This window comes from Hesperophylax consimilis, chromosome 1 (genome assembly GCF_061612785.1).
Source record: "Hesperophylax consimilis isolate HC1 chromosome 1, BYU_Hcon_1.0, whole genome shotgun sequence".
NCBI lineage: Eukaryota > Metazoa > Arthropoda > Insecta > Trichoptera > Limnephilidae > Hesperophylax > Hesperophylax consimilis.
In genome coordinates this window covers 48,267,641-48,289,610 of record NC_142836.1, presented here as the reverse complement: position 1 = coordinate 48,289,610, position 21,970 = coordinate 48,267,641, and the positions used below count along the sequence as shown (strand labels likewise).

Here is a 21,970-nt window from a genome sequence, read left to right as displayed (position 1 = left end):
GATAATCTATAAATTGATGCAAATGAACAAGATCATTTTTTATTTCTAAAATATGTCTAGCTTCGGTTTAATTCACACGATTCGGTTTAGTGCACAATTTTTTCCAGTGAATTTGTACCTGTTTTCCGTCGGGAAATGGAAAATGGTTAGAGTGACTTATTTGGTCAAATTTTCTGTCCATTTCGTTGTCTGTCCCATATATTCTATATACTTCTAGCTTCTTGTTTTTGCTATTCATTTGTCAAAATAAGTTGATGTTTGAACAAATACAAACTTGCTCTATAAACAATGTTTGCACAAGAAAACTAAGCAAGACTGACAATGGCATTTCATTTGCTCTTAACTTTTCATACAGTTTATTTTGTAAAATTACAAAATAAGCTTGAAAAGCTTCTCAGCAGAGTCGGATAAAGGACATAACCTTAATATTAGCATTTCATGAATAATATCAAGTGGCTTAACCACCCACATGAGTCTAAAATAGCTTTCCACGCAATCAATATGCCTTAAAGCTCGGATTCCCGCTGTACAAACACTGAGACACAGGCACTCAATACATACACCCCTACACCCACCCTCGCACTTGCACTTACACTCAATTCACACACCGTAATTATGTAAGCACATGCATTTGGTTCGCAATGCACTAGATATTACTGAAGTAATAATGCTGACTTCTGAATTTAATGAACTGACATCATAAGCAATTTAGTAGATTCCAATGTGATTCAGTTTTGAATATATATATTATTTTCCTAAAATCAATTTAAAATCGTGATGAAAGAGAAAGGAGCTTTTTTGCCCCGGGGCTCTGTATGCCAGTATTTCAAAAAGTCAAGTTTTTAATATAATTTTATTTAATAAACGAGTATACATATTTCGCTTTCTAACTATATAATACTATTCCTCAACTAACAGCTTATTGTTTCCTATTTAACATATTATTTATTATTAAAGTACATTGCATTTTTAATATCTTCAAAAAGATGCATTATTATTTTATTTATTTATTAACGCCCTTTACAATACGTCTATAAATTTAATTAAAAATAACAGTATATTTACTTGGACATTCGCAGTACATTTTACTACACGTTATATGGTTGTAAATTAAATTATACATTGTAAATATACTTATTGTCCTTAAAATGTCTTGTGTACATGTGAGTAATGATAAAAAAGAATTCTAAATAGGAAAATTGTGTGTGGAGATTTTTAGAAGATTTTGTTTAGATCAATAAGTATGCGAAGCTCACGAATTGTCATTGACTATTAATGAAGGTTTTTGAAAGTTAAGCGCAAATAGTTTTTAAATTATTTATCGCGCTCAATTTTAGTAAATCTGTTTTAAACATTAGAAAAGTATCATGAAAAATGTCAAGGTACCTATAGCAAATTTTCTTAGTATGTCGTGGTTGTGCTAGTGATTGGTGAGTTATTTGCTGCATTCTTATATGTCGTGGTTGTGCGAGTGATTGGTGAGTTATTTGCTGCATTCTTATATGTCGTGGTTGTGCGAGTGATTGGTGAGTTATTTGCTGCATTCTTATATGTCGTGGTTGTGCGAGTGATTGGTGAGTTATTTGCTGCATTCTTATATGTCGTGGTTGTGCGAGTGATTGGTGAGTTATTTGCTGCATTCTTATATGTCGTGGTTGTGCGAGTGATTAGTGAGTTATTTGCTGCATTAGTATTATTTAATATAAGTAATATAAGTAAAATTTATTCTGTTTGCTTTCTATTAAATCTATCCATATCTTATATTGAGGATTCCACATTGCGTGTTACATGATCTTCTTATAGTTATTTGTACTACAAATGTGTAACCTTCCCCGTAATACATTGGTGTATAACCGTTTTATGGAGAGCATGAAGAAATACATAAATTTTATTTTTTATTTATTTATCGTTTCTTTACATTGTATCTTTTTTTTAAGGTATAATTTTTAACCTCACTAGGACAAGCCTGTGTTGAGGTTAATAATTTTACAAAATATTAAAAAAATAGTACAAAGATTATAAGAGATTTAAAATAGTACAAATGTTTAAAAAAAATAATTCTAATATTAAGATAACAATATTGTTACATTGACGTTTCTGCGAATTGGATACCTACATGGTACCTATCAGCCTATTCATTACAATATAATGCTGTAAACATGTAGGGTGACCATGATATTTAATTGCAATAAAAATGTAACAAACTATTATTTTTTTAAAACAGAGAAGAAAGAAAGAGAGAAAAAAAATTTACATTAAAAAAGAAAAGGATGAAAAAATTAACTTATTCAAAATATTATGCCACAATTTAAAAGGACAAAGATGAAAGAATATGTTGGAAATCCTCGGATGGCAGAAATAATTTAACATTCTTTTTAAATGTACACAAGGAATTTGACGATTTAATGTGATCTGGAAGGCTATTAAATAGAAGTGGAGCCTGGTACAAATAATGTCTCTGCCCAAATGAGGATTTAGGGTGAATTGCCATAAAGTTCAGACCAGAGCCAATTCTTGTAGTACGAATTTGTTGCGTTCTTTTCGCAGAACTAATATTGTTAAAAAATCTGCATAGCGTTTGTAGGATAAATAGTTGTTTTAAATTCATGATATTACATTCCTTATAAAGTAACTGTGTAGGATATGTAAATTTTTTCTTGTACATAACTTTGAGAATCAGTTTTTGGGCAATATTAAGTGGTTCTATTACAGTCTTCAGGCAGGAACCCCAGCACACTATATTATACGAAAGTAGGCACTGAATTATAGCAAAATACACTGTTTTTAATTTTTCCTTGTCTAGTACATGTCTGAGATCTTTAAAAATATAGATAAGTCTCCTAACTTTATTTACTAACATTTCGACATGATTATTCCACCTCAAAAATTTATCAATTTTTACCCCCAGGTATTTGAGGCTGTCTACACTTTCAAAGGGGTTGCAGTTACACGTTTGCACAAAATTGTGAATAATCAAATTATGAGAGGTAGATGGCTGACTTTTATAAGAAATGCTAAAAGTGATGTATTTGGTTTTTTGTGTATTTAGGCTGGCCGCATACATACGTTTTCCGTATTCGATTTACGAATTCGTTTTCCGTATTCGGAATTCCGTGAGACTAGCGCAAACGTTCGTTTTTCTTCATTCGGAATGTATAAACGTCAGAACCAGTGTTGCCAACAAGGGCGATATGTCGCCATTTACTACTACTCAGAGCGAGAATCGGTGCCGAAAAAATCCAAAAGGCGACTGGTCGTCAATTAAGCTACTTCAAAAACATCAATTTTAAACATGTCCCGAAATTCTCTAGCCACCCCCCCCCCCCCATGAAATTTATTTTTCTGGGGACAAATTTTATATTTTCTTGAAATTCTCTAGCCACCCTCCCCATGAATTTTTTTTATTTTCTGGGGACAAATTTTATTTTTTTGAAATTCTCTAGCCACCCCCCCCCCCTCACGATTTTTTTTTTATTTTCACGTACAAACATCAATTTTAAACATGTCCCACCTAACAGCAAATTCGGCTACTTTACGCTACCTTATGTATGAGAAACGGCGATATTAGGTCAAGATCCGTTGGCAACACTGAATTACGAATGGAAATTTCCGTACGTTTGCGTCGGCACAAACAAACTGTATGCAATAGCTGCGTTCCACATGACGTCATTAGGTTTTTTCCATTCGTTTTCTCCGAACGCGCCGGCTGGCATTCGGAACGTGCGTAAGGAATTTGTTCCGTTCGGAACTAAAACGAACGTGTGCGGCAGTTAATGTATTTTCTACTGATTCCGTGCATTCGGATGTCCGAATACGGAAAACGAATTCGGAAATCGAATACGAAAAACGTATGTATGCGGCCAGCCTTAAAGTTAAAATATTTTTACTCAGATAATTATTAACTACTCCTAAACCTGTATCACATTTTTCAAAAGTTTCACTCCAATTTTTACCCTCAAATATTAAGGCAGTGTCATCTGCAAAACTAACAATGTTAACTGGATGAACAACCTTCACGGGTTGGTAATTAATTAATAAGTTATTCTAGGGTCGATTGCCAAAAAGGGCTAGGGTCTATTGCCAAAAAATGAGGTCAGTACTAAAGTGGAGGTGATTATTCATTGAAAGTCGAAGAAATGGCATCGGTGAATTGTGGATTTTCAAAACATCACGCTTCATCCCCAACTCGAAGACTTCGAATCTTTAGCTTATTTTATTATTTTTATGTGAAACCGCACAAGAGTCACAACTACTCCCAACCGTCTGGAGCCAGTGAAACTATGGCATCCCTTATTGGGGTATGTTGTGAGGCTGAAGGTAGTGAGGAGGAGTAAGAGATGCGTAGAGGAAGGTGGGGGAGTACTAGTCAGATCTGATCATCAAACACGGCCAAGTTTCAATTCTGAACACCAAGGCTATACTGAGATTATCTTCCACTCTGGTACGTGCCGAAAATGTATTACATATTATTTATAACGAGTAATATATGAAATAACACAAAATAATCAAATCAAATTTACTTGCGCATGCCGGGATTTTAAACCGCTATCTCCAGCTTGCTTGTCGAGAGCGTTACCCCTCGACCACGGAGGCCGTCGAAATTGATACTCGTAATAGAAATTTTACCTATTCATTCAGTTTTAGAAGATTAGATTAAACCTATCAGTTTAACATTGAATCCTTTAGTTACACATTAATCCTGTCAGCAGTTTTCATCATTAAGGTTTTTCAAATTAAATCTACAAGCACGTGTCCCTCCCTATACACTTATACATATTATAAAACTGTATCACATTATTGTTGAAACTAGATAGAAATAAAACACATCATATGAATTTACATATTTTTATCACGTTCGCAATCCAATTACTTTGCGACAAGTTTTTGCTCTTCAAATAAAGTCGAAATAAATCATAATGTTTTTTCCTATTTATGCCAGAAATATTAAAGTTGGTATTTTTCGCATAATCCAACACTCGAAAGGCAAAATAGAAAATTTATCCAAATTACTCACACGGTGGCATTTTTTTCACGTAATCCAAAGATTCTACAAGAATTGCATATCTTCCAGATTAAAACAGTATTTTAAAAGAAATTTGTGTTTAATTCCAGCAAATTGATGTTTTCCAATTTACCTTTCAACAAAGTTTCAAATAAAGTTGGACTACGCACTAGGTATGTCTTATTCATAAATGTGTTACATTCAGTTATGTAGGGATAAAAATCTTCAGGACTACATAAAAAGATTAACATTTGTATATACATAGGTTGAAGGTTTATGAAGTGCTTTTAGTAAACAAATGACCCCACCGAGAGACAGCCTGGGTTCTCACTGCCTCGCAAAACCTGGTCCGCCATCAATAGGTTAAGGTGCTCCCATAGCCGCTGTGCCCACATGATGCACAGATGGGGCCTTAAAGAGTCGGCGATGTGTGAATGTGGTGCGGTGCAGACTACCGAACATGTGGTCAACGAATGCCCGCTCCATTCATTCCCCGGCGGGATTGATGAGGTTCACATGGCGACGCCGGAGGCCCTAAAATGGCTCGCAGATCTAGATGTCCCCCTCTGACCCCCCACCATACGAAAGAAGAAGAAGTAAACAAATTTAAAAAGTTGTTCGGAATTTTTTTTACCAATACAGAAGCTTCCGGGAAGATTACTTTTTCTCGTATTCGCAAAAATAAAATTCTGCTTTAACTTCTTAAGGGAATAAATAACATTGTTCTTAGAATAAACATTAAGGAATGGCTTATAACCTGGACAAAACCTTGTTACAAAGACAACATAATATAAGCAATGCTAAAATTCTAAAAGAAAACCAAGTAGTTTTAAATAATGACATATAGCAAATCGTATATTGATTATATGAGGCATTGAATGAAAAATGACCATACATTTACCTAATTGAACCTTGTTTTGGAAATTTGTATTGAATTACTTCAATTGGTTTTCCACAATATATGACTTATAACACGCATGCACGGAGAAAAATGAGTAATTCTTTAAACTTTTAGTAAAATATGAATATATTATGATGTTGGAACATGTTTTCATAAAATTCTAATATTTTCGCATTTCGTCATTATATAATAGCAAGTATATGTTCCGATATATTAGGATTCTACTAATATTAGAAAATAGCCCGCAATCCCGTTTTTAACAGGATTATCAATAATTTTAAGAGATTCTTAATAAATTAGCAATACTAGTATTTCTTCGTGATGATATTTTTTGAATTTACGTCTGCACAGTTATAGTTAGCGAGATTTAGTAAATATGAAATAATAAACTGTTCAGAATAATGATTCTTAGAATTAATTGCTTTATATCAATGAGTTTTTCCTGATCAGAATATCTGGAAATGTGAAAACATAAACATCTTTTGTAAACACTTTATAAAATGCTCCAATAAACCGTTTCTTTTCTCAGACCTCACTTGACTGCCGACAATACAAGAAATGTGTTGTAGGGGTTGAAAGCAAATGAAAAACAAACAAAAGTATTGTAATGCAAAGCAGCCATATGCTTCAGTGGAGAAAATACGTAGTTTGTTTCATTATTTCGACGAACTGTTGACGGCATATTTAAGTAAATAGATGCTATAAAAAGAAATTAACTTTCGAAGACCTCCGCAGAAGTTTTATTCAATTATTCTAGTGCAAATTTTACTGTCTTTTATCCGACAAAAGCACCGTGAGCAAAAATGGGATCAAATTAACCTTTTTTTTTCAAAATATTGCTTCTTATTAAGTTTTTATAAATTGTGAAAGAGCTTTTGACATTCATATTGTTATACCTATTACTAACCCCTCAGGCTAATTTTTACGGTTTGTGAAAAAACAGTTATTACTCGGAGAGTCATTTTGTTCGCTTTTGGGAACAGCTGGGGAGAAATATTACCTAAACGGCGTTAGAAGGAGAAAAATATCACACTTTTTATTTAAATCTAGATGTTAATCGCAGAAAAATTAAAATGCACACCTATATGAAACCAAAGGTTCCGACCGTAATTTGCGAAAATTTATGAAATTTTGAAACTTTATTAAGTATATGAAAATAGGTGACAGCAATGTTCTTAATACTTTTTTTCAATAAAAAGTGTGTTTTTTTAATCATCATTAATTTTTGCGTTATTAAATTAAAAAATATGTGCGATTTTTTAAATTTTTTTTATGTTTTTACCAAAATTTTGATATTTATATTTATATGTTTACTTCTAGTAGTAAGATTAGAAATATTTTTGTAACCTTTCATTAACAGTTTTTAGTTCTCGGTTACGTTCAGAAATATTTCATTTATTTGGATAACCGTTTGAAGGGTTAACCGTTCAGTACTTTCATCACTTTTCTTCAGTTTGCAGTGTTTTCTGTGTATTTCAAATGCGCTATATACCTACCTCTTATTATTTAATTTTCCGTAAAAACGAATTATTCATTTTAGCTATTTTTGGGTTTTTATAAATGGCATCCAGTGTAAATATTTGACGAAAACTGGAAAGAAGTATTATTTTTCTTTCTAACGTCATAAAATTACGTATTTCCGCTTGATAGAAAAAATATAAAAATACTTATAAAATTTGGACGCTCGGTCATATATGGCCCTAAAACTCTGGAGGGGTTAAGAGGTAAAACTATATGTTGAATATAATTTAGTAAGTAGTTATTACAAAGGAAAGTAAATCGTATTTGTAATAAGCATATACTTTGTGGCTCGTCATAATTTACAATAAAACTATATAAATTTAAATTTTTAAAGTAATTCGTTTTACTACAGATCTTTTCTCATCGCTATTACTTTGTATCACGAAGAGACCAAAGCTAGAAGAACCGTCCGGTTCAATATGAAGGGGTTATTTGTGGCCAAACACGTTCACCCCAAAATTCACCCTTTCTCTTGACTATCCTACATCCCCATATTGCCTTTAGGTTGCGATGTACACGGACTGATTCCAATTGAAACTTCTTCCCGCTTCCTTAGCTTGTGTTACTAGTTCCAAAATAGAGATTCGGTTCAAACGAATTTATTTATTTATTATTATTCATTTGATATAGAGAAATTATAAGGTCAATATTAGGCGAAATAATGTAAACATGGATAATGGATATGTGCACAATGATATGTAATAATAAGATAAGTACAATGTACGTGGAGGGTAAGCTGCAATACAGGCGTGCATACATTATGGCTCATTCAATATTGGTTCTAACTAGCCAGTGCCTGCTCGAAGAATCTATAATCTTGACAATATTTTTTGTTGTTTGGTACGTAATATCAAATTGTAAAATCAAGATAAAATCACATTATTTTAATTTATTTGTAAAGGTAATATACACACTGAAGGCGAATAGAAGAAAAATATAAAAAAAATAAAATTTGAGAGAAAAGAAATTATCAGATGACATTTTTTAATATTATTTCCGAATGTGTCCTGCCTAAATGTAATAACGATTTTGCTATTTTTGAACCGAATCTTTAATATAATTATTTCAATATTCGCTGTTATTCCAAATTTATTTTATCACTACTTTTAGGGGAGCTCAATGATTTGTAATAGTACTGTTATTGTGTGTCGCCCGCAGATTTGTAATAGTATTGTAATTGTGGAAGGGCGCCTGCAGATTTGTAATAGTACTGTAATTGTGTAAGGGCGCCCAACTAAAAAGTCTCTCTTGTGAGCACTTACGAGTATATCGTAATGGATTTTGATGTCCGCAACTGTTACATCGCAACTGTCTCCACAACTAAAGTCTCTCGTCTGCGGGCGCCCTCGCTCTCTTGCAAATAAATAATATTCTATTTTTACACCAAACGTAATTAAATGATCGGATATTACAGACATAGAGTACAGTTAATATAGTTAATATAACCGTTGGGGCTGGTGAAATTAAATTAGCCAGTGCCTTCTGTTCTTTATTATATATTTATTATATATTATATATTTTCTGTTCTGCATATTCTTGATAAACTCATAATTATAATCCATACACGGTTAGCTCGAAGCCTCCAGGCGGTTCTCGGATGGTTTTACACTTGCACGAAAAACATTATTTCGTACCTAGTTACAGGAAAATTTTTGATGAAATTTTTGTAAGATGCTGCCCTCAAGCTGCTGTGCTGGACTCTGGTGTTTGATTTTATTTCGCTTGGAGACCAACATATAACACAAAATATTATTCACACTAATAGTAAATAAAATAAAATCAATTCTATTTTATTGGGATAACTTTGTACGAATAATTATATAAAACAATTAATTGTTTTCCTTACTTCCCTTCACTAATATATTGCGCAGTTGTTGTGTTTGTTTATGTCCATTATCAACATTACACACATCATGTACACACATTTACACCTCTAAGGGAGAACGGAGCGCACCCAAGGCGATGCGAAGAAATGTCGGGAAGGACGAGAGAAGACAGGTGTGATGGGCAGAGGGAGGAATGGTGGAAAGTCACGAGGCATACGGAATAACTGTACTGACCTTCCGTCGGAACTCCTGAGGGACCCCGGCGGGCAGGCGCGCCACCAGCCGCATCGCTCTCAGCCACTCCGCCCAGCCGCTGGCTCCCCCGCGCGGCGACACCGAGAAACGCATCTCCGCGTCTTCACCTGGAACCAAAAGCATTGTCAACATTAAAATCACAGGATACCTACACTAAATAATATTGTACACGTAAAATGGTGTGCGATGAAACCAATTTATGAAGGGAGTCACTTTCATAAAAGCCTAACTAAAGCTCTGAATCAGGTTTGAAAGAGATGTAGTAATAATGATATACAGCTTCATTACAATTCCTTTTCAGATCCTTTCCATTTTCTACTACCAAATCTAGTCGTTCAGAAATAGTTAAAGTAACGCCAACATTTGAGTTGAAATGTTTACATTCATTTGTCACCTGAGAAAGGGTCGTTTCTATGACTCGTTCATGAGATCAACAGTTGCCTCTGAATTTCCTTCCTCTCACAACATGGATCTCTTCAACAACCGGGTTCACTCATTTCTTTCCGCAAAAGACCCCCCACAGAACATGACAGCCCCTGAGGAAATCATTTTCCTCAGGGGCTCCTGTGTGGAGTTAATGTAAAAAAATCCCAAACAAATTTAACAGATTAAAAAAAAAAGCTAAAACTTCATGTTTTATAGCATCCAATGTAATTGAAGATAAATCCCTTATCGCTTGCGTATTTCAATCACGAGTAATTTATTTATTTATGAATTGACAAATTGTACAAAATTTTAAAAATAGTCATATATAAACAGATAAAATGAAAAAGTGAAACAGAAAAAGGCGAAAAGAAAATATCAGCCATAAACTTGTCCAATTTATTGGATAAAAAAAAACATGATTTGTGGTGAAAGAACACAAAAAACACTAAGCAGTAAGTAAAAAGTGAACTTTGGTGTTTGACATTAAACAAACCAAAATATTCTTTGATTTGCAAATATAAACTAAAAAGCAAGCGACTGACAATACGAATAATAATAATTACTATGGACATTAATACCTTATCTACCAATTAACTACAATACCAATAAACAAACGATTTTGTGCAAGCTTTCAGTGACATAGATGCATCAAAGTTTGTAGCTCGTGGTATAGACCTCACAATGGTACAGGAGACCAATGCGTAACATAATGACATTGTATTAGAATTAAAATTTAAACAACTTTTGCACTTTGTTCCACTTATTTATTTTCATCAGGACCGGTTTCATCCTACTACGGAAATTTTCAGACTGGTAGTTGAAATTCTTATGTGTACCCCTGCCTAAGTTTGTATAAATTCCGTAGCGTAAGAATTTCAACTACCAGTCTGAAAATGTCCGTAGTACATAGACTAAACATCAATGCCGTAGTAGGATGAAACCGGTCCTGGTGAAAATAAATAAGTTGAACAAAGTGCAAAAATTTTTTAAATTTCAATTCTAATACAATGGAATTCCAACACGAATTAACAGTCCAAAAACTAGACTCAAAGACATTGGATTTGGTGGATCATCAGGAGTTAAATTGACAAACCCTGTAAGTGTTACAATTTTACTAAAATAATTTTATTAATTTCTATTTTACTTATTTAGGAAACCAAAAAAATTTTTTACGTCTTTAAATAATAAACTTATAAAGCCCTGTTAGAAGTACTACCGAGCCGAACCCTCTGATATGAAAATATCTGGAGACGGTGAATTTTTTTTTCCCATTTGATCTCTGGTGAGTTGACGTGTTGTTGTTCTTGTATTGTTTTGTATTTATTTTGCTTATATAATGCACTTACATAATGTTGATTGACTAGATGATCATTTGTGGAAAAGTGAGTGGAAGGGTTAAGTTTTTCCTTTGGGGAAGATTTAACCCGGACAACTAAATCGGAAGTTAATAAAAAAAAAAATACAAATAAAATCTAATGAAAGGTTAATGACTAAGGGTCCAGTACCCGTGGGCTAAAAATAATTTCTATTATTTATGTACGTGTATATTTGTGTATGGTGTCGATACATCAGAAAGTTCTCTATCTATACTGCTTCTATAACTTCCGTTAAAAATGTGCCTACTTGAAATAAAAATGCTGATTTTTGGAAGCAGTATTATTTAATTCTGATTTCGTGAAAATTACCAGAACTGAACCCAATATATTTGTTATGAAATCAAATTCATTTTGGAGATGTAGCAGATTATTTTTTGGCGGAATACCTATTACGTTTTCCAACAACATTATTTACTGCGCAATTTGAATGCCCTGGGGAAAGAGCCGCCTACAAAATAAGTACGACATAACAAATTTACGGATTTCGTGTTTACTAAGGGTTTAATTAAAATACTTTTCTAATATTTACTCCTGACAAGAAAAGGATTCCTCAGGGTCATATCTGAGGAAGCTGTTGGAGGGTGTTTTATGGGAAGAAGGACTTTGGTCTTGAAGAGGCTCAGGCAGGATAGAAGATATATAAGTCAAGACCATAGATTGATCCGGCAAATATCAACATTTCAGGAGAGATGGACTCAGACCGCACACTGGTACAATGGGGTACTGGTATAATCGAAGATACTCATCTCAAGTTGCCTGCACGTTTTTGTCGAAGATCTTTTTCAGGTATCTTGTTTTACAAGAGAGGTGTGCGCCAAACTCAACGACGCACTCGGGATTTGTAGAGTACCTAAAATTGTAGTTTTTGCGAGATTTGCAATAAGCCCGCAGACTTCTCTGAGAGACTAACTTAACTCGGGCTTCAACGGAGCACCCGGCCTGAACTAATCACTTAAGATCATACCGAAAATGTCAAATGACTTCGTTGAAAAAAATGTTTTCGTTGAAGGAGTCTAGATTTTAGGTTTGATGAAGGATCTGCTATTACACAATTCGTATATTTATAAGGTTTATGGCAATTTAAAGTACAGCAGCGAAATGAACTAATTTCGGGTGGCTAATTCGCTAGATCGATGGAGTTTTCCCTATATAATATTTATTATTATTATATCCGCATGTGGCCTTTCGCGTTACCGTAAATTTCAAATAAATCGTCCAAGGTAAAAGTAGTTGTAGAAACGTAAAAATATAAAACCAGGCTGGTAAGGTTATTGAAAAAAATAATGACGGAGAAACGAGGCCAAATCCATAAAATATTTTTTTGCCGGTAGCTAAAAGAATAAGTTCTTGTACCACTTGGCCTTGAAATTTTTCATATAATTTGGGAAGTACGTGTCTATTACTAGATGTAGAATGGGTGCACGCTACATATAGGTGTTCCCGTTCTCAAATATGTGGTGGTTATGTTTAATCAAATATTGAATCCAAATGTCATAGGATGACTTTATTGGCTGGGAAAAGAAATAGAGGTCCTACACATATGGAATTAGGGCTCACAACCTAAAAAAGAACTTCGAATGTAAGACAGATCCACGAATCACTAAAACGGGAGATATAGTTCCATCCCGGGTAGCAAGTAACCTGACAATATGTGAAAATCTTCCACTACCATAACAGTACGGGTAAAATGTTGCTTGTATCATGATGGAGGACTTGCAGAGCGTGCGATTTGAACTTTTGCGATCCAGATGATAACTCGGCTACTGACCGGCCTGGATGTGGTCTATGTCAAAAGCTGGAAGCCAGAAGACTAAAGAGAAGAAAACATATTATTAAAGGATGAGTTCTCACTAGATTCCAGCCTCATTAAATGTAACTTCAGAACTGCACCAGAAAGAATAAAAATATTATTTGAATTATATATTAGCTAAACTGAAACAACATCTAATGAAACTAGACGGCCGGCATAGTCCAGTGGTAACGCATTGGACTGCCATTCCGAAGGTCGCGGGTTCGAACCCGGCGTGCGCAAATAAATTTTATTTGATTGATTTGTGTTATTTCACAATTAATTAATTAAAATAATATATAGTATATTTGCGGCACGTTCCAGAGTGGAAGATACTACCAGTATCGCCCTGGTGTAAGACCACCATTCAGAATTGAAACGTTGCTCCAAATGGCTTTAGCCGTGTTTAGTGACTAGATCTGAATAGCCAGGTACTTCCCCACCTTCCTCTTCCCCTTCCCCACTTACCTTCAGCCTCACAACATCCCCCAATTGGGGATGCCATAGTCTCACTGGCTCCAGACGGGAGCAGTTGGGACTCTTGTGAGGTATTAACTATAAAAAAAAAAAAAAAAGTATCTTTCAGAGTTGCAGGCTATTATTAGGAAATGAGATTAAGTTGTAGATTACACGTCAATAATGTATCTCTCAATAAAATATATGTATGTATAAGCTACGCGAAGTACAACTTTAGTGGATGGTTCCACAAAATGAATGGGTGTCTCCAGGGGTGGGTAGTATGGAGTGGGGGGGGGGGGAGAGAGTGAGAGAGAGTGAGAGGGGGGGGGGGTGGGGATCGGGTACCGGTCCCGGGCGCAATACGCTAGGGGCGGCAGAATCGGCCGGCAAAAAATACATAACATTAGATCAAAAGCCTTTTAACGCTTCTTCAGAGTGCGACCGTTTTTAATTAAAATGGTTAACTCAGAGTCCTTTGATCTTTTCCATTTTTTTAACAGAACACGCAACGATATTTATTTTACTTACTTTATAAATTTTATTATATTACACACGAGCATCGACATGTTGGTCAAAGCATACGAATATTTGAATAACGGTGAACTTATGGCAAGTGGTAGAAATTTATTTAAACCTAGTACGTACTTACTAGGTACTTGTACTACGTACAATTTATCAGAAATAATTTATTGCAGCTTATAAATCTCAATCTTATATTTTGACATTGAAGGAGATAATATTAAGAACTTTCAACGAATTATGAAACAGATTGGCACAGAAAATAAATAGGTAACCGTCCCAACTGGGACTTAATACACCTTAAAATATGAGAATTAATTGAGGATAATATTAGTAAATCTTAAATAAAAATCGGTAAAAATGACCGAATATAAATAGGACTCAGACAGAGTATTGGTCACAGTAAGAGTAGAGTCTTAGTTGCGACTGCTACCCTTTTCAGTTTCTGTGTCTTTATTTGTTTCGTATTTCAGATTGTCGTTAAGTTTCAAAAAGTTTCACAAAACCTCGCTATTAGTATGTATTGTTTCATGTGTTGTTTCATAGTGCTTTCACACAAACGAAGTATTGAATTCCGTAAGTCTAAACTTAAACATTAGGGTAGTATGGAATGCCACATCAAAGAATAATATCTTACTATAGTTAAACCCCGTTATAAAACCTCGCGATTAGTTAGTATGGAACGCCACATCAAAGTATAATGTCTTATTATTGTTAAAACCCGTTATAAAACCTCGTGGTTAGTTAATGTGGAACGCTACATATGACTAACAGTTACTAAAAGTTACCCGAAAAATAATCATTACTGAACCATAGTTATAGTTAGCCATTTAGTCAAATTAAGGCTTGCTTGAATAATAAAATGAATGCAGCAGATTTTAGAAAATTGAAACGGAACGCACAAACAAATTTATAGCCAGACGAATTGCCTAACGGTCGAGTTAAAACAGGATTTCAGTCAATAAAGAATCCCATTAGTCATAGAATCTTAACATACCAAATTACCAAAAAAATATTGGAGGAGGAATATCTAACTTTAATAAATAGAAGATTTATCATAATATTTGCCTGGATGTCAGAAATCACGAAAATAATGTGAAAAAATAAGAAATCTATTCAAGTAAGAGTAAAAAAGTGGGAAATCTTCTGGAACCACTATAAAAAGTTATTGAAATTGTTTGTTTATCATACGATATCTTCCAATATCCGCAAAACAATTCAGTAAGCACGCCTCGAGCCTTTCAGTTCCATGCGTCCATTCCTTAAAAACAATTCTCTTCAACACGCGGGAACAGGCTTTATACATCTAGTTTGTGAAATTTGAAACCAAATATTTAAGAGCACAGTTTCCTATCATACCCAGTAGAATACGGAAAAGTTACAATGCGACATTCGAAATATGTGTTCTCACGACGCGACGGCTCTTAAGAGTTCAAAAAGAAGAAGAAGATATGGGAAATATGTAAATACAAATATTAATGTGAAACAATTATAATTAAAAGGCGAAAATATTTAATAAATCTTGGAAATATTTCAAATCACAGCAACATATTCATCACAGGTAATTTAAAGAAACAATTTTAATTTAAACACTGAAATTTTTCATATTAAATAACAGAACCAGATGTGTTATTTTATAATTATTTTTTACTTTGAGATTTATTTTCAATGGATGGAATTTCGTAGAACCATTTTTTTAACTCAGCATCAGAATCAGCCACGACAACGCGTAGCGGGGTGCAGTTAATAATAAACAAAATTCTTTAATGGCCTGTATCTAAAAGTATGTATAAGGATACATTTCTTTTTTATTATTTCGATTGGTTGGTATTTTGGCTTCAAATCCAAAATTAAGTTTCATACGAAAATGGCCGCACAGTCATTTCTCTTAGCGCTTATAGTCCTAGGAACGGCATTAATTTTGAATAAAAGTACCTACTAACGGCCAGAAAAAGAAGTGAGGGATGGGATGATATATTTAAAAATATGAAAAAAATTTTCCCTTGTCACTCAAAATTTTTCCCCAATGTTGATACCAACTTTAAAAAATGTAACGTTCTTCCGTTTACTCAATAAAGGTGTGATATAGATGAATAAACGGAGTGACAGCTTCTCAGTGGATAAGATCTTCCCAGCGTGAGCTGTATGCTGTCTCGACAAGAAGTATCTAGTTAGTGGTACCGAAATTACGAAAATAAACGTTTGATTTAACCTTTTTAATGGTGTGATTCATAAAACATAGAAAAATTTATTTTATTAATGTGGTTCTATTTGAACCATTTATTTCTACTTCTTGAAGGTCAACTTCTCAAAAGAAATTCCATATTTATGATCAACTTCCTGAAAAGGGTTTTTCCCAAAGCCGAACCTTGGACAAGAGTATAAAACAATACATTTAATAACATTATCATGTTTTATTTCCCTACACAATTTGATAATGTGGTTTATCGCCTAACAATTTTGTTTGCGTACGTTGTCCTTTGGGATTTTAGTTTTCGGAAGTTTGTCTTCAGGGAATTTATCGGGATTTAGAATTTCGCAAAGTTATGCTTTGTATATTGCTCAGAATCCGTTCTAGTAATGATCTGATCAAACCCTCATCATTGTTGGATTTTCCGTATCCACTACTGGTTGAAAGCCACCTGAAGTTATTATATCCAGCTTGATTATTCAAGTTTAATAATGTTGGATAATTTTCATGGCGCCATTTTTGTAATTTAATCAATAAATAATTTCTTCCCTCCCCCCGCTGAAATCAGGATTGTTAAAATTGCATCGCTCTTTAGAACGCCATCTGTGAATGTAGCTAAAGCTATGATAACGTTTGTTCATTGTAATAATTGTATTACGTATCGCTTACTTGTCCACTGTGAAAACGAGCATTTAATGGCCATCATGAAGTAGACGTCCCGTTCTTACTTTATTACCAGTCATAAATGTGAATTTTAACAGCTTGTTAATTAATCTACGTAACTCCCGATAATAATTTTTTAACTGACCCATTAATAACATAATGAGAAATGGTCTGTCATCGTGATACAGCGCTTTCTTCGTAGGCAAATTTGAAATGAAAACGCTTCGAAATACGGTTGACATGACACGATGTGACCTTTTGAATACGAACTTGTAAGGGAATAGGTAGATATAATAATTAGGAATATTGTATCCACATACTGCGATGTGAAAACTATATTTTACGTACAAATTTCCTAAACTATTTTGGTAAAACGTAACAAATACTCCTGATACGTACTTTTGACGGCCTCCGTGGTCGTTATTCCACAAATCATTAATTAAAAATAATACATGGTATATTTGCGGCACGTTCCAGAGTGGAAGTTACTCTCAGTACCACCCAGATGTAAGATCACCATTCAGAATTGAAACGTGGCTTTTGCCATGTTTGGTGACCAGATCTGTATAGCAGGTACTTTTAACCACCTTTCTCTTTCCCATCTCCTTCCCTCCCCACTACCTTCATCCTCACAATATGCCCCAATTGGGGATGCCATAGTCTCACCTGCTCCAGACGGTTAGGTTAGGTAAGGTTAAGTTCATAATACAAGAAGACATTATAATAGTGTTGGTAGCAAAACGGGACTATAATATAAGAAGACATTATAATAGTGTTAGTAATAAACTAAACTATAATATAAGAAGACATAATAATAGTGTTGGTAATAAACGGAACAATAATATAAGAAGACATTATAATAGTGTTGGTAGCAAACGGGATTATAATATAAGGATACATTATAATAGTGTTAGTAACAAACGGAACTAAAATAAAAGAAGACATTATAATAGTGTTGGTAATAAACGGAACAATAATATAAGAAGACATTATAATAGTGTTGGTAGCAAACGGGACTATAATATAAGGAGGCATTAAAATAGTGTTAGTAACAAACTTAACTATAATATAAGAATACATTATAATAGTGTTAGTAAAAAAACGGAACTATAATATAAGAAGACATTATAATAGTGTTGGTAGCGAACGGGACTATAAGACGGCATTATAATAGTGTTAGTAACAAACTGAACTATAATTATTTATCTATTTATTTATTAACGCCGATTATAGCGGCTTTTACAAAAGAATAACAATTGTTTTACATATGAATACAGAATATACATAGATAAAAAAAATATAAATATAAAATACATAAAAGAGAACAATAGAAATAGTAGTATCAACATAAAAAGTACAATGAGTAGGTTATTATAAATACAATACAACATATTTTAAATCCCGGATATTATGTAATGAGTGTTAAGAAATTAATACTTTAAAACTGTATTTGATTATAGTCAATCTGAGAAGCGCTGACAGACAGTTTTAATTAAGTAGTGTTTGTATGAGGTTAAACTAGCAATGTTTATAGGTTCATCCAAAACATATTTATTTCCAAGTACAAGCAGGCGATTCATTATGGAATTGAGTTGAGCGTTAGATCCTATATTGTTGCAATGATAGGGTAATTTGAAACGAACTGATCGACTAGGTAGGTACATGGAAACATATTAACGAAAGAAGTTCAGGGGAGTTCAACAGGTTGGTAAAGATTTTAAATAAATAAAATAGGTCTGAACAAATTCATCTTTCTTTTAATGTATCGAGTCCCAATAATTGTAACAGAGAGGGGTAATTAAAATTTTCGATGAATATTCCCAATTTAAAATTAATATACCGTCAAAATTTATGTTGGACTCGCTCAAGGAAATTCTCACACTACACTGTAGTAAGGACTCCAAATGGTGGTGTTAAATTCTAGTTGGCTTCTAACAAGTGAAGTGTAAAGTAATTTGACAGTTTTTAAATTTTTAAAATCCTTTGAAATCCGTAAGACAAATCCTAACATTTGCATTGCTTTACTGGTTATATTATTAATATGTTTAATGAATGTTCATTTAGTGTCAAAGGTTATACCAAGGTCTCTTATTTCATCAAGAGATAATAAGGTGTGATTATTGAGAAAGTAGGTGAACAACAATGGGTTTTTTGTTCCGTGGAATCTCATAAGTTGACATTTTTTTACATTAAGAGTTAATTTGTTTTTAAGACAAAAATCGTAAAAGCTATTAATATTAGATTGAAGTGTTAGACAGTCCTCGATATTGTCAATAATTCTATATATCTTCATATCATCAGCGACCATTAGAATGAGAACACGGGTGAATATGTTTGTTACGTCGTTAATGAATAAATTAAAAAGTATAGGACCAAGATGCGAACCCTGGGGTACGCCACTGGTAGCTTCGAACATGTAGGATAAGTGATCATTAATACAGACAGTTAACTGACGCCTAAGTAAGTAACTCTTAAACCAAGATAAAAGGTTTCCATTAATGCCGAGTTTCAAAAGTTTATTAATAATATAAGAAGACATTATAATAGTGTTAGTAACAAACGGAACCATAATATAAGAAGACATTATAAAATTATGTTACTGCCATATTTTCATTTTATTTGTGATTTTTTTTCAATGTAATCAACTGTAATTAACCAACTCAAAATAATGTTGATTTTGCTGAATTTATTTTATTGTTACGATTAGGGATTATTGTTACAATTTATTTTATTGTTACAGTTAGGGTAGGAGAAGGTTTTATCTGGGAATACATATAATAATATGTGCAGATAATAGGTATTAGGAAGTAATATTAGGGGGCAAACTTCGTGTTTTTATTCTAATATAAATATTATAACTTTTTATCTTATCTTTAAGAAGTGGTTTCAAACAGGTAGTTATTTCTATATAAATGTTCTTGGCAAAGGTTAAGTATGGGAGCCAATGATATATTGCTCAAACACAACCCAGTTATTTAATACTAGTTGTGTTAATACTAATATTTCAGATTTCCATCAGGGGATCTTGTCCGGCTTTTAAATCATGTGGAGATGGAACCGCAATACTATGGGGTGGATGAAGGTATATTGGAACCATTCATTGGATCACAAAACTCTTGCCATAGGTCAACCAAAGTGATTCGCTACGTTTGGTGACTTAGCAGGGGTTGTGGGGTGAGGTTTGTTTAAGTCACCTTGCACCGCAATGGGAGGGATCGATTCATACGTCCGTCACACCTAGACACGGCCCTCAAACCTTTTTCCTTTCCAGATATTTCTCTCCTTTCTTTCCTTAAAAATACTCTCCACGCAGCATCCCCAAAGGTGACACAGCCCATGGGGAAATTTTTTTCCTCAGAGCCTCCTGTGTGGAGTTAATTGGCACTCGATCCGAGTGTAAACAGGTGCCAAAGCGATCAATGAGGTTAGTTTCTTGTCAAATAGACAGAAGACAGTACTTTAGCCATTTCAGTACACCCGCTAAGACAGGTGACCCTCTCTGACCGATTGCCAATTTTAGCTCAGAGACAAGGAGAAGGGAGAGTTTCACGTTGGCGGGAGATAAAGTGTGGTGATATAAATACCAATCGCATCTTATTTGAGCTTTAGAGTATTATTGGCAGGGTTTAAAAGCGTGGTGCTTATAATTAGAAATTCGTAATAAATTATCTTTTTTGTATTAGTTACTTGAGTGGGCAGATGTTGCCAGCAATAATGGTGATAGGCACGATAAAGCTCAATAATATAGATAAGGAAGGTAAATAGTATCCACAAATTTACATTCGCAGATATTAGGTTGTTGCGATAAACACTATCGCTAAGCCTTACTGCATTCATTACAGATTATAATCGCGTTACTCATATTTTCAAAGACACAAAGTAAACTACCGTAAAATGGGGTGAATTTGTTCAATTTTCAACTTTGAAACTAATTTGAAATTTTTTTTCATATAAAACTTTTGTGTCATAAAAATTGTATGACATATTTATTGCACATGTTAAATCAATCAAAATATATTTAAAAAATCACACGTGTTTGGGGAGCAGAAAAAATAAAGACACAATGATCGTTTCGGTGTGGCGTGACTATACTGGGTATACCATTTTTTATACGCTTACAATGTTGCGCCAATCCCAGAAAAATGTAAATAAAAATTGCGAGTTCGAATATTCAAGTAGTAATCAATAGACACTGATTATATACTTCAAATAATAAATAACACGAACTTATAGTAAACATCGAGGAATGTTTAACATATTGTCAGTTGAATTGTGAAGCAGTATTTTAAATATTTTGAGAATGAGAAAAAATAATTTTTGCATATTCCTCGACGATTACAATAAGTTCATGTTATTTATTATTTGAAGTAAATAATCAGTGTCTATTGATAACTTCTTGAATATTCAAACTCGCATTTTTTATTTATTATTGGTACATCATTGTAAGTTTATAAAAAATAGTATACCCAGTATAGTCACCCCACTCCGAAACGATCATTGTGTCTTTGTTTTTTCTGCTCCCCAAATACGTGTGATTTAAAAAAATATATTTTGATTGATAACTGGAAATTCTGGAACTGCAAATCAACTAATTAGACACTTATTTCGAGGTTACTTTAACTCTATATACTAAGGCTAAGCATTACGTGTACAAAGTTAAGTAGTCAACATTCCCCTAATTAGTTACCTTGGTAATATTCATAACGCAGCATTTCAGTCATAAAAATTCTCCATGCTTAAAATAATGAAAACCCTCTCTTAGAATCAAACGCCTCGTATATTAAAGATACTAAAATGTGTGTTCACATAGAAACATCCGAGAAGCATTAATGTTCCATTTATACCAAAACAATAATTTACACGAGCGTATAACACGTACCAAAGCGATTTAGAACCTAATTTCGGTAATCCACTGATCTACGTATGTCGATTTGAAATATGATTTTATTTTCACTGATTCACGAACGCCTATCTAATTGCTTCCCCAGAATTGATTTTCCTAAATATAGGACAACTCGTGGTTAGGTAGTGGGTGTCCCGCA

The 21,970-nt window shown here is 33.6% G+C and overlaps 1 protein-coding gene across 3 annotated transcripts in view; it reads right to left on the bottom strand.

The window, feature by feature from the left end:
- LOC149427040 (uncharacterized) overlaps positions 1-21,970 on the bottom strand; it is a 66,907-nt gene that overhangs the window by 30,002 nt on the left and 14,935 nt on the right. For all 3 annotated transcript variants that reach the window (XM_089634725.1, XM_089634741.1, XM_089634732.1), the window contains exon 2: positions 9,485-9,612. In XM_089634725.1, the coding sequence (XP_089490851.1) occupies positions 9,485-9,612 (128 nt within the window). The remainder of the gene's footprint in view (positions 1-9,484; positions 9,613-21,970) is intronic.